The following is a 13,579-nucleotide window of genomic DNA, read 5'->3' as shown; positions in this document are numbered from 1 at the left end:
TTATCACTTCGGTAAATTCGCGTTGTACTTTCAATTTTCTTCTTTCAAGGAATGTCGCGAATAAACAGATGCTCAAAAAAAAAAAAAAAAAAAAAAAAAGAAAGAAGAGATAATAAAAAATTGACGAGAATCGACATTCCAGCATTCAGTTCCGAATGGAGATATGTAAATGCGAGAAAGCTCGCAGCAGGTATTCGGCCAAGCAATCGATAATCTTTTTTTTTTTTGTTCACCGTGCAACCCCGAAAGGCATTCATTTGGAAGTATAAAAGCGAAAGGTTTCAATACTTTCAGATAGTTCGTTCGTCGTTTCATCGAAAGCCAAAAGCCGTGAACAAAGAAAAGGCAAAGTCGAAAAGGGCTAAACGATTACATCGTATCTCGAACTTGGCCGCGATTCAATGACTCGAAATCAAATGATTTATTTTGGCGAAAATTTTATATCTTATATCTTTGAGAAAATGAAAAAAATAAGAAATAAAAAAAATAAGAAAAAAATATTAATCGCATCTATAATTAAATATATCGGTTATGTATCTCGTAAATTTGATCGAATCGTCTTACATATCGTTAGGAGCTTACGAAAATATACGGTAAAATGGAAATTCGTGTCTTTTCCCTATTCGTTGAGGTAATGCTCGGCTCGAAGGGAATGGGAATTCTCCAAAGTCCCCTCGATTGGATCTGGCTACCCTACGTTGTTGAAGGGTGTCCCGTTTAACCATTTCTGCAGGGATGTATCGAAACTTCAAGGTCGTAGCTTCCATTCATTGTTTATCATTCCATTCATTGTTGTTTATATTTATGGCACATAATGATATTTCATTCACTTAATATTATCAATAATATGATAATCATCGATTTATGAAAATTACGCGTCCTAACCTTTAAACGTTTTCTCGTTAAATAATAATGATTATCGAATTCGATTCACTTGAAATTGAATCGAATTAATCGATTTGGTGTACAGTCGTCCCATGCTCTCAACGATTGGAATGGTAGGAATCGGTCGTTTTTTATCGTTCAAGCTCTGGAATACGTATATAGCATGAAATCAGGTACGACCCGAAGCACGGCAGTCTCTCGATTCTCATTGTCAGTATGGTCTCGTTCGCGTCGATGTTTCTAGAGTGAGATGCTGGGATGACTCGTATTGATGGAAAAGAGCGCAGAGCAGAGCGAGCAGCGAGCGGTAGCAGGTATAGCAGGAAGGGAATAGAGGGAGAGCACCCTATTCGAATACGGCCCTGCAATGTGCTCGCCCAATAAGGGTGCGTGGTCGGCGGCGCTCAGTCTCGTCGGAACAGTCAGAGAGGAAGGAGATTTTACTCTGAGAAGTGATATCCAAGTGTCGCGTGCCGGCCGCACTGCGGCCGTGCCTTTTTGTCTTCTCGAACGGTCCACACACGCTCTCGAATCGGACAGACGCATTATTACTTTACCATTGTGCAATTGTCACTATTCTTACAGAGGGATCGTTCTTTGAGATTCTCAGGTTTCGTTTTCAACACGGGAGGAGGTTGTAACTAATGGAGGATGACGACGTTAAATGGAAAGCAAGGTAAAAAAATATAATTATTTCGATTTCGATGTTTCGTTCCGATTTTCTTTCATTTCTCGTCATGTTTAATTGCATGTCAATTAATGAATAATCACTTCCCAGCATTTTTATTGTTTTATCAAACACAATTCCTTCTTCTACTGTTCTACTGTTTTTGATTGCTACACGGAATTTTTTTACATCTATTTAAACCAAGTTCTATTTACAAAGAATCATATCCCGATTGTTATCAGTAACCATTGAGCGATCGTATTCTGACTACTATAGTAACGATGATAGAAATGACAAGCATTGTTATTTCGTATATAATTTCGGGCTCGTTATAATAAGATATTATTGATGTACGAAACATTATTATTCTCTTTTTGTTTTTTTTTTTCGAAAGAAAGTTCACGTGAATAACATGTCATTTTAAATTGATAAAAGAAATATAAATAATCCTATTTTAATCTTCTGTGATCTTATTTGCGCTCTTTTCTAAATTTGCTTATTTCAATCATCGTAATATCATACTTTATCGTTACATAACCTATACGCCTTGAAACGTGGACTAAGGGGAAAATTCAAAACGATATATTAAAAATAAAAATATTGAAACATATATTTCGAACATTATTAAACAAAAAGGGAAGATATGATTCATCAAATAGTACACGTTTTTCGATAAAATTTTGAACAAAGAAACAAAAATAGATCTCGTCGCATTCCATAGAACGATGGGTCTCAGCCTCTTCGAAAATGATCGCATTTTTTGCGCGATAAAACTATGAAACTGCTTCCGTTCCCTTCTTTTCCATTTCTATTCGTCAAATACCAGTTCTGTTAATGATGTTTTGCAAGACATCGATGCGTTGTTCAAGCTCTTATGGATAAGAGTTGAATTTCCGCGAAATATTTTCTTCGATAAAGAGAAAGGGGAGTAGAAAAGAAAAAAAAAACCGTGAATGTTATCGAGAGTAAGATGATTCGGGAGACGACTAACATTACACATCGTGAGGATGGTGGGTAAAGTTTCTCCTCCGAGAATAGTGTGGTTAAGATACTTATTCGATCAACGCAACATTGCATCGTGAGATAAAGCACAAACTCTTATAGGTTAGTGAAACGTCAAATGTGCAATATCGTTTATTCGCGGGAATATTGTGCGCAATATTTTGTGAAAAAGAAAAGAATTGAAAAATATTATAAAAGACGATCACTGGTAGAAAATCTGTATAGGGTGGGATCGCCAATCGAAACAGTGAAACGAAGATAGAAAACGATTACGAACGAGATAAGTTTTTCTGTCGGTAAGTGGAGGGGAAGCGGTCGGTAATTGACTTGCAGTGCACTTTATTCTGAGAATTCTTATATCCAAGTCGAAAGACGGCGAAGGAAAACGGAAAATATGGAAAGCGATTTAGTTTTGTTTTCATTCAACTGAGAGGTACATTGTCTCGTCGCGCGACCAATAGACACGGACGAATGGATAGGTGGATTATTTTTGGTCACGAGGATGCGCGTCGAGGGTAGTTGGCTTGAATTAGTCTTTCCGAGAGAGGGTGCGCCGACAACTGGAGCAAAGGGGGACGCTTTTTGCTATTTCCCTTCCCATTCCTATCCTGATTAATGTTCCGTTCAAATTCATTAGCGAATTGTGTGAAAGTTATTTATAGCAGGACGTGCATTTCATCTTCAGATCGATTTTTGCGTTTGTCGTTCCATCTTCAAATCTCGTAACCAAAGATCGCGAAGAAAACGTGCAAGGTCGAAAAGAGTTGGAATAAAGGGGCATCTTGCCGGTTCTCTTGGAGTGTATGCGTTGGCAACCTGCCAGCCACCACCCGTCTTGCATACTTTGAATACGCGTACTTTATCTCTTCTATCGCGTCTATCGCGAAAATCGTTTGATGAAAAAAACCGCTCGAAACGAGTCGAGCCTGTATAAATATTGCCTGGGACCGGTCCCGTTATCGTTTCTTCGACAGTTAACCAAACCTGCGACAAGCTAGTTTTTCCAGTTACCAGGATAACTATGTTCATTTCGTCGAAACTCGATGACCTACTCGATCGTTTAAAGTAGTCGGTCAATAGAATATCTGTAACTCAAAATTTTCGTTTTGTTTTCAACAATTCCCAATTGCAAACATCATAATTTTATGATTCGATTTACAGCATTTAATCGATCACAGACATTATATACTTAAAATAAAAATTGTTATATATTTATATATATTATATGTATAAATATATATATATATACTCATATAATATTACTATTTCAAATATTTAAGGATTTTTCGACATGCATAAATAAGATATCATAAATAATTGGAATGGAAATCAATAAATTCCAATGAAAATCGATGAAAGAAATTATCAAGACACTTGACATACATTGCAACACAAAAGATTTGAAATCATTTAGTTATTTCTTTTAGTTATTTCATTTACCATATCATTTATTATACACTAAAAGATTAAAAACTCAGAATTAGTTTGATAACTTTAATAATACCAATATAATAAGATCATATCCATCGATGAATAATAAAGAAAATAGGTACTTTTCTTGTATTCAAGTTCCAATTTTTTAATTTTTCGTTACACCCACTCAGATACACCCACGTAATTTATTGTTAAATGAACGAGATATTTAGTATACTTAGACCTCCTGATTCATGAGTGAATGGAGATAAAAACAGGAAAAAAAGAGAGACTACGATCGATCAGGGAGGCCAAGGGACGAATCGATCGATCGAGAATCGAACCGTGAAATCGCGTGGACCGATTTCTTTGCTTCTCGTTCGAGTTCACGCTCGAAAGGAATATCTTTCGAGAAACACGAGGGTAGTAAGGTGAGAGTTGTGTCGCGAGTCATTGATCGGACGAGAACGGATAACCGGAAAATGTATATCGATCGATCAAATGATTGGTCGAGATCGATCCAATTATCGCGTAGATCCCTGGGGTTGGCTGGGGCAAGAGCTCGAAGAGTTGCCATAGTAACCAACGTTACCCCGCCATGACACGCCGCGGCGCAACGAGCCACCCACTCACTAGTGCTCGATCGAACCCTTTCCGAACTTATGTTTCGCTAGCCACTAGCCACTCTCTTTCCTGTGTTCAACAGTTTATCCTCTTCCTTAACCTAGACCATTGTGTCAAATTTCACTTCTCTCCGATTATGGTTGCAATGACCTTCTCATTGTTTGTTTCGACGAATTTATCGTAAACATGATAACTTATGCGCGTCGTTCGCACTTGTAAAGAAAAACTCGATCGATTATCTTTATCTTAACGTGGTGAAATTGCGTCTGCGCGTAATGTTTACCGCGCACCATCTTAATGAAATTAATTGCATCCTCGTTAACCATTGGTCGATCGCTCTTTGACTTCGACATACGATCAAAGTTCGGTTAAGGATCGAACAGAGAGCGTTCTTTTATCGCAATTCGAGAAACCGCGCGGAAACGATAATCGTATCGATTCAATCAGCTTCGTTGTTCTCGGAATATCGACATACCATTCGCCGTATTTTTCCCTTTTTTTTTTTTATTCGAATGCGTTTAAAATTAGCATTTAAATTCTGAAATATCAAAAGTTGGTTCTTTATCTTTTAGATTTTTAATTCGTCGTTTGAACGAAATCAAAAATATAATTATAATGTAAATATACATATGTAAAATATATAGTTGGGCAACATCACTGTTCTACGTCTAGACGATAAAACCACGATGCTATAGCACTATCCATTGTCTTCGATGATTGTTTTCTCGTTACTTGTATAGCGTTTCTCCTTCGGCCGGGGTCAGACAATAGAACGTCGGCTCGAACAACGAGCCTCGCTTTCCCCAAGTCGTCGATTCTTTCGACGAACTCTCCGGCTTCAGGAACTCTTAATCGTCCGATTCGCGATCGACTGGTGGCCTCGAATGTTTGCCACATTTTCTTTAAAAATCTCGCGGGCGAAACAAAAGCTTCTCGCGCTATTCTTTTCTTCTTTGATACCTCTTATCTGAAAGTCTGTTTTCTTTTATTTTCTTTCCAAAGACTGACAGCATGGCTTGTCGCGGCGCGCCGCTGTGATGTCGAAAAGAAGTGGGAGCTTTCGCTCCTTTCACGACCCGGATTCCTTCTTTCCGCTGTAACCGTTTTTACCCTCTTCCGGACATGAAAAACGACCTATCCTTCTTTCTCCTTTTCTCTTATTTCGTATATACTCATCTCTATTTTCTTCGAAATATGAATAATTTTTTTTTTTTTTTTTTTTTTTTTTTGGAAAAGAATTTCGTCAATGACAAAAATAAATTTATTTAGCTATTTATTTTGTCAAATAAAGTTAATCCTTAAAGAGAAAAATGTGGGTTTTTAGTATCAGGATTAATTCAGACAATACGAATTTCTCATGAAGTAACAGATTGTAAGGTTTTTTGAGAAATCCCTAAATAAAATTGTTAGAAATTTAAAATATTTGAGAATATTCTATATGTTTCGTTATTAGGATAATAAGAATTATCCTAACGATATTATTATATCTTACTAATATACGTTCAGATATTTTTAAAAACTTTTCAGATATTCTCGATATATTTTTGATATCTTTGATAATTTTACAATCATAGCACCATCCATGAACAGCTAAATTGCCAAGTTCTTTTCTTAAGGAAAACTCTATTGCTAGCCAATTGCATATAATTATGTAATAATCCTCTGTCATTTAATTTTGATCTAATTTTTACAATATCGTATATTATTGTATTTGCTTCTTATTACAATGATAAAAATACATACTGTTATTCAAAGAATAGAAGGAAACAACCATAGAATGCGTGACGTTAACGGAAATGAAAATGTCAAGTTGCCAGCCTTCTCATATCGACATACTATAGCATACGTGTACTTCGATTCTTCCTTTTCCCGCATTTCGAACGCGAACGAAGAAAGGAAATGACCGATTGAAATACGAAATAATGTCATATAGGATTTTTCTTGTCTTCTATTTCAGATTTGTTAACTTATATTGTAGAGGAACGGCACCAGAAAAACGCTTCGGTTATTTATGTTAAATGATCGAACGCTAACCTAAAATAATTCGAGCGAAGACTAGCTTATTACGGATCGCCATTGTTGGATACTATTCGTTCGCAAAATGGATTCGTTCCTATTATCTTTTTCGCCATCATCATCGTCGAGGCATCATTCTCGCCATCGTCATCGTTATCCTCGACGTCACCGTCACCGCGATTGAAAGCTAGTCGAAACTTGACAGGATCTGGAGCCTTTGAATAGGAATACGGCCGATATTTCAACAAAGCGCCGCATAGCAGGCCGATCGTCATTGCGCATCATGTTCGGGACGAAACTGCGCACATGGATGGAGGCACATATCGTGCGTTCGAAGAAGAAAAAGGATCGAAAAAAAGGGGAGAAAGGATTTGATTCTAATTGCAATTCCCCTCGTAATCATGGATCACACAGATCATCCACGTTACACCAAGTGAGTATTTTATCTCGATTTAAATTATCTTCTGATAACGAAGTCATTTTTTTGATACTGCATTATTTTCGACAACACGATTTGATCGGCTTACAACTTATTTCCTCGACTGTTCGCTATCTAGATCTATCTTCTTTTCTTCGTAAATGATTCTTCTTTTGTTTAAAGATGAAAAAATCAAGAATTATCAGATAGTGGAAGAAATGAACGAAGAAATGAGAAGAGAACTGATAGATCGCAGCTATCCAATTAGACTCGTAACAACGATCCAATTAGAGTCGTCCATTTTATCTTCTACGCCATTTTAACAAATTACTCTTGCTCTTTCACAATCTTTCAGAACAATTTCGAGAACTATTTGATTATTTGCAGGTTCACCCGATAGACTCTTCGAAAAATGTGGATGGAATTCGATTGCACGGTGAAGGTAGTCGATGCGGCACTGTGACTGCATCCTCGGGTACATCAGCAGGTACCGGCAGCGTGAATCTCTCTTCCCCGGAAAGTGCCTATAGTACTGGATACTCAACGGACGGTACCTCGCCCGGAACCAGCTATCCACCGGAATATTACATCAATATCAGGACCGGTACCCATTACTTTCAAAGTAATGCCAACGCCAATACAGGTACGGGGACTGGCAGCTACAATAATGGTAATAACAATAGCAACAACAACAACAACAACAACAACAATAACAACGCCAGACCAAAGAAATCGATCGATTCGTCGGATTTGCCGGTGACCGCTGTACTCTCTGGACGTAGACATGGAAGGTACGACGGCAATATCGAACCTTCTGCTTCTACCTCTTCCACGATCTTCGCATCTGGAATGATGAGAATGGATAACGAAGTGACAAAAGATTTTCGAACTAATACTCCGAGCAAGGTACGTTTATCGAGTTAATAAAACATTCTGAAAAGTGAACTTGTTATTTTTTTCACGACATTAGGAAAAATAAATTAGAATTTTAAATTTCTATAAAGAATGAAAGACATTCTAATCTAAAAACGAAGGACACAATAATCTATAATATATTTTTTCTTCTAGAAAAAAATTCACATTTCACATAGTGAAATAATGCTATTCGTTTTTTACACAAATAGATCAGTGATCGCTTTCTGGATGAGGATAGATCATTGCAACAGAGAGCGTTACTACGAGAGAAATATCATCGACGAACCGAATCAATCTCCGCGGAATCTTCGAGAAGCAATTTAATTGTCCCACCTTCTTCTATACCACCGCCTTTATTATCACCAACTATTCAATCGCCTCGTGAACGGTCGCGGATCCGTACCAATCCGTGGCTCTCGGCCAATTCCTCCGGCTCGAGTACAACTGGTTTCAAATCGAGATTGAATCTTGACGACACTAGCAGTGGCTCGGGATTAAAGCTGACCGAATCATCCGGAAGCGCAAGCGACGTGAACACGAGCAGCGTACGAGTGGGGCGTGCAAGAAGAGAGTTCAAGCAAGAGAGTCTTAGCGCTGGAAGGAGTCCGTTAGTATACAATACAATACAGAAAATCTTCCGTAAACTTTCTCAAAATTTTTAAATAATAATTTAATTATTAATTAATTTTTGTTCAGCCAAATTTTAATTTCCCGCAAAGATTTAATCCTTTTTTTTTTTTTTCGTAGGATAAACCAAAATTGGAGAATAGCGTCTGGCATGGAAATTCGGCCAAAGATAGCATTATCCGTGCAACGACGTAACAGCGCCAGCAGCAGCAGCAGCGCCAGCACCAGCAATAGCACTAGCAGCAACGTGAGCAGTGGTAGCAACGGAATCGGTAGCAGCAGCAACGATAACGAGGACGAGAACAGGAACGAAAATGAAAACGATAATGGGAACGAAAATGAGAATGGCTCGTCCGCGTCGTCGGTTACGCGAAGTGCAAGATCATCAGAAGATGACATTACTTTGAACGAGATGATGGGCAAGTTCGATGAAAGTTACGTGTACGAAAAGGAGACCGATATTTTGTCCGACAGCGATCCAACCGATTGCGAGGACTATATCGAATCTTTGTCGGACTTGGATGCGACTAGAGATGCCGGCGATGAAAACGATCCCCTTGACAACGACGATTTTGATTACATCGACAACGGCTCGTTCCTCGATCTCGACAATCTTGATTGTACCGGACGCTTCACCAACACTGGACATTGTACTTATTTCGCGTTCGCCGGCGAACTTGCCCGGCGAAGCAGCAGACTGCGAGAGTCATTGATGAAGCGTAGAAGTAGGGACGACGCGACGATGCTTCAAAGGTGAGTCTTTCAATCGTGTTTTCGAGTGTCGATTTTAAAAGATAATATCTTCTTTTCATTTGTAGAACGATCAGCGCGAAGAATACCACAAAAAAGCAGTTAGCACGTCACAAAAAACAAATAGATGAGAAGCAATTAACCGAGAAACGAAAGAAGAGATCCTTACAGCGTCGACAAACAAACAATTTTGACAAACGCGATCCGAATGCAGCTGTAGTCGGAATGGCCACTTGCAACGACAACAACGAGGACGACGACGATAACGATGATGAAGATGGAACAGCAAATTTAAATCGCGTATTGGTAGAGAGAATGTTGCTTAAAAATTCGGGTTTCAATCAGGGTAGTAGAAGCGTTGGAGGCACACCAATTTGTTTACGTCGAAAGAAACACGATGTAAACAAGAATTTGTCACCACTGCGATTAAACGATAAACAATCACCTGCCGTTGGGATAATAACCAATGACCCCGATGCCGTTAAAAGACGATCGAATTCGGTACGCTTATTTAATATTATTTTATTTTATTTATTTAATATTAATCGATCATAATGATAGAATGTATTTGTATGTTCACTTTTCGTTAAATTTATAGGTAAGCTATGTGAATGGAAATCTTGTTAGACGACAGATAAGTAATACCGACAACACGTATATGACCACATTCGCCTCTGAAATCGCCTTGATCGAGGCCGATAAGGAAGCGGACAAAAAATATCGGGAACTGATTCTCGAGGCGGAAAATATTTTGGTCAATATGCAAAAGAATCAAAACAGCTTACCTATTGTGCCATCACCTTCTCGAAAGTTTCACAATGGACTGGCCAATAAGCGTGTCGAACTCATCAAGAGCACAGAGTTGAACATAGAGCTTGCTCTTTCTAAAAGCAGGAATTCTCAACCAGAATTGCAGAGTGGTAGCATCAAAGATCTCGAACATACGAGTCCTAAGAGGCAACAATTTGTTCACACTTGTTCTCCGATTCGTCGATTTGCCGAACGTAACGTCTCCTTGCCAACCGCTGGTGCAGCCACGTTTCAATCGAGCTCGAACAAATGCTCCATTGACTCTCCGCTCGTTTCGAAAAGAGTGGTGAATCAACAACAATCGTTGGATAGAAGCCTGCTCCGTTCCTCTCGACCAAAAATCTACGAGAATCAAGATTCTAATGACAACGACGGACGACAGAGCGCGGAAACGACGATGAGCACAGTGACAATGTTCAATTGCAACGGTATCCTTGGATCGGACGTAGATCGATGCGCGACACGACCTCAAATTTCCTACCTCGTTAATAGGCCATGCGCCATTTTACCGCACAGAGATTCTTTTTCTGCAGTGAATCGGAAGGAATTTCGCAGCTCGAGATCATCCAACGCAGGCAAGGAAGATGGAGTAACATCGAGTTCTTCTGATTCTGAGGAAAGATGTGATATCAGGAGACGGGCACCTCTAATGACTTTCAGGTTAGCATGTTGATCAATATGCTGTATTTTGATAGAGGATCTATTTTGAAAAAAATGATCTCTTTTCTAGGTCGGTCGATATGGGTCCCATAAAAGAAGGATCTTCCTATTGCCCGCAAAGTGAACCGGTAAAAAGAAAAGTGTACGCAGGTAGTGCATCTTATGGCAGGATACAGAAAACTTTGGGTGAGCAGATCGTCTTGAGAAACTCGGATGGAGATACCGCCACCGATGATACAGGTATTATTTTACATATATCTTGATATTATTAACGATAATTTTCATTTTCCCTTGGTCGATTTACAGATGATTCAAGAAAATCGTTGAAGGAAAAGGTGGCCAGGCTTCGACAAGAACGGTTAATCGCGAATACAAGCGGTCAAGATTCGCAAATCTTTCAACATCAACTCTCCCAATTGCGAAGGCAAATGCTGATGCAGACAATTGAGGGTCTGAAGCGAAGTCTCGAGGATCAGTCCGCAACTTTGAAGCAGACGTGCTTAGAACCGGTAATGACCGATCGATTGCCTTGAACCCAGCGCGGAACCGAAAAGAATCGATTCCCTTCTCGTGAAATTAACTCGCGAATCCACCGAGTTATATCGCTACGGCCCGCGACGAGCAACCGCACGTAACACGGCCACGCTCTTCGTGTAATCTTATATCGAATTATTAAATGTGTGTGATGTTTTTGAAACGTGTCGAGTCACCGAAAAAAATACCAATGATCGACGCGATAGTCGAATTTCAATTTACCTATAATTATTTAAAAGGAGATCGATCTATTTTTCTGCCTATTTACATATGGTAAAAGAATCAAAATTAAAAGGGTTACATATTTTCTGGGCATTGTTCTATGATTACACCGCGGCTGTACGTGACTCATTCGAAGTGTTTTTCAGGATTCGAATAAGGTAAGGATAAATAATTAAGATCAGAAAAATATCCCGTTCCATCCTTCTCATTTTTCTCTCTCTTTTTATATTCCATCCTGGTATAATGTTTTCCTTCTTTTTCCTTCGATTTATCGATCGAATGATTCGCGTACCTTCACGGGCCTATCCGCGGACTAATCCTCGCGTTCACAATACGTGCTGGTATTATCATCCCAACTTTCCATACATACATATATACATATTATATTAACTCGTAATGTTCCTATTTTTACTTCGTAATTGCTACTTCCGAAGAAAAATGGTCAAGATAACAATGGAACTAGGAGCAAAGTTGTCGATTCTGTCGGTGGAACAAACATTTCCCGTTAGTATACCAAAGATAATAACCTAGCAAGGTAGTATAGAACTGTTTAGTTGATAATAGCATTGTATGCTATATAGACGTTCGTAAATATTAGAAAAGCTATTATTAGAATATATTTCTCTGAGTTTCGTAGAGAAACGATACCGTATTGCGTCGGAGAAATCGTCAAGAGATCTTCCATGATCGTCAGATTCAAATTTATTACCGTCGATAAATTAGTTCTTCCGTTTCGATCCGTTGCCAAAAATAAAAATTCTTCTTTGTTCTTCGACGCCTAAAAATTTGACTCTGACGGTTTAGTAGAACGAAATACTTTCAGTCACAGTGATATTTTTGTGAGAATAGACTGATAGCGTTATTGATAATTATATATTATATTATTACATCTTTAGATCTTAAGCGTTTTCGATAGTGATTATTTCTTTGTGATCTATATGTTTCGAGTTCTCTTGGAAAGAGGCAGCGACATATAATACGCACACGATATTTATGTTTGTGTTAGATGTGCTAGAGACCATAGTAAAAAAAAAAAAAAGTTAGAAGAACAATAGTAGTAGCAAATATTAGTGCGCTAGCTAGTTTGCCAGTTATCGACCATAATATGTCGTAATCGTTTTTTTCGATCCTCTCTTGTGATTTATTTCCCTATTTCGTTGGGAACTGTGATTACATTTTTCTTAGCCAGTTTAGAATTATTGCCGTAACGCGTGAAATGTTTACTAGTTTCACGTTAAATCATGTTCGGCTCAGGTCAATTCATTCAAAAATTTTATACATATATATATACACACGCACATATACACATACTATATACATACATGTATACATATAGATATATATGTATATATGTATGTTTTAATTTTCATTTAAAAAAGATTTAATTTTTCTTCTTTATTATATAAGTAAATAATTATTGTTGTCATTATTATCATCATCATCATTTTCGTTATTATTATTATTATTACTATTATTTTTATCATTATTATTACTACTATCATCATCATCATTTTATCATCATCTTTACAGTTTTCATTATTTCAATTAATTAAGTAGACCGATACATTCCGAAGGTACTACATTAAAGAATGAATTCTAATTACATAACTGATATATCTTGTTCAAAGTCTTTGACAACTTGTTTATTGGTTAATGAATAAAAATTTTCAATCTTTCCCCTGCTAACGCGCAATGCTAGTCATCCGATTATTTATGCAGGGTACAATCGGCAACTTTCAATGAACTTGAAAGAGAAATATGAAATTATTGTTGCAGTTTTCTCTGTACTAAACCATTTACACGATTAAATGGTCTTTTTTTATATGATTATGAATAAATTATATTATGTCGTTGGAAATGTGCATTTATTTGCCTTAATTTTTTTCTAAATGATCTTTTGATATTCTTGGTTTACTTTTTTTGCTGTTTTATATTTTTTTTTTCTAAACTAGTAATAATAGCAAAATATAATAATAAAGGCTGTTTGCATTCTAATTATTTTTATAAAATAAATATACAGATTGTGTATGTGGTAT

At 37.6% G+C, this 13,579-nt stretch overlaps 1 protein-coding gene across 1 annotated transcript; it reads left to right on the top strand.

Moving 5' to 3' along the window:
• Nucleotides 1-1,337: 1,337 nt before the first annotated feature.
• On the top strand, nt 1,338-12,923 carry LOC122711860 (probable serine/threonine-protein kinase DDB_G0278845). The gene is made up of 9 exons (XM_043931004.1): nt 1,338-1,561; nt 6,813-7,040; nt 7,413-7,931; nt 8,150-8,547; nt 8,688-9,320; nt 9,386-9,818; nt 9,916-10,787; nt 10,858-11,027; nt 11,094-12,923. Exons 1-9 carry the CDS (start codon nt 1,550-1,552, stop codon nt 11,318-11,320), a joined length of 3,492 nt encoding a protein of 1,163 aa, XP_043786939.1. The 5' UTR covers nt 1,338-1,549; the 3' UTR covers nt 11,321-12,923.
• The last annotated feature ends 656 nt before the right edge of the window (nt 12,924-13,579 follow it).

The sequence above is a fragment of the Apis laboriosa genome, unplaced genomic scaffold, assembly GCF_014066325.1.
Source record: "Apis laboriosa isolate Shangri-la unplaced genomic scaffold, ASM1406632v1 scaffold18_cov149, whole genome shotgun sequence".
NCBI lineage: Eukaryota > Metazoa > Arthropoda > Insecta > Hymenoptera > Apidae > Apis > Apis laboriosa.
This window is presented reverse-complemented; position numbering and strand designations above follow the sequence as displayed.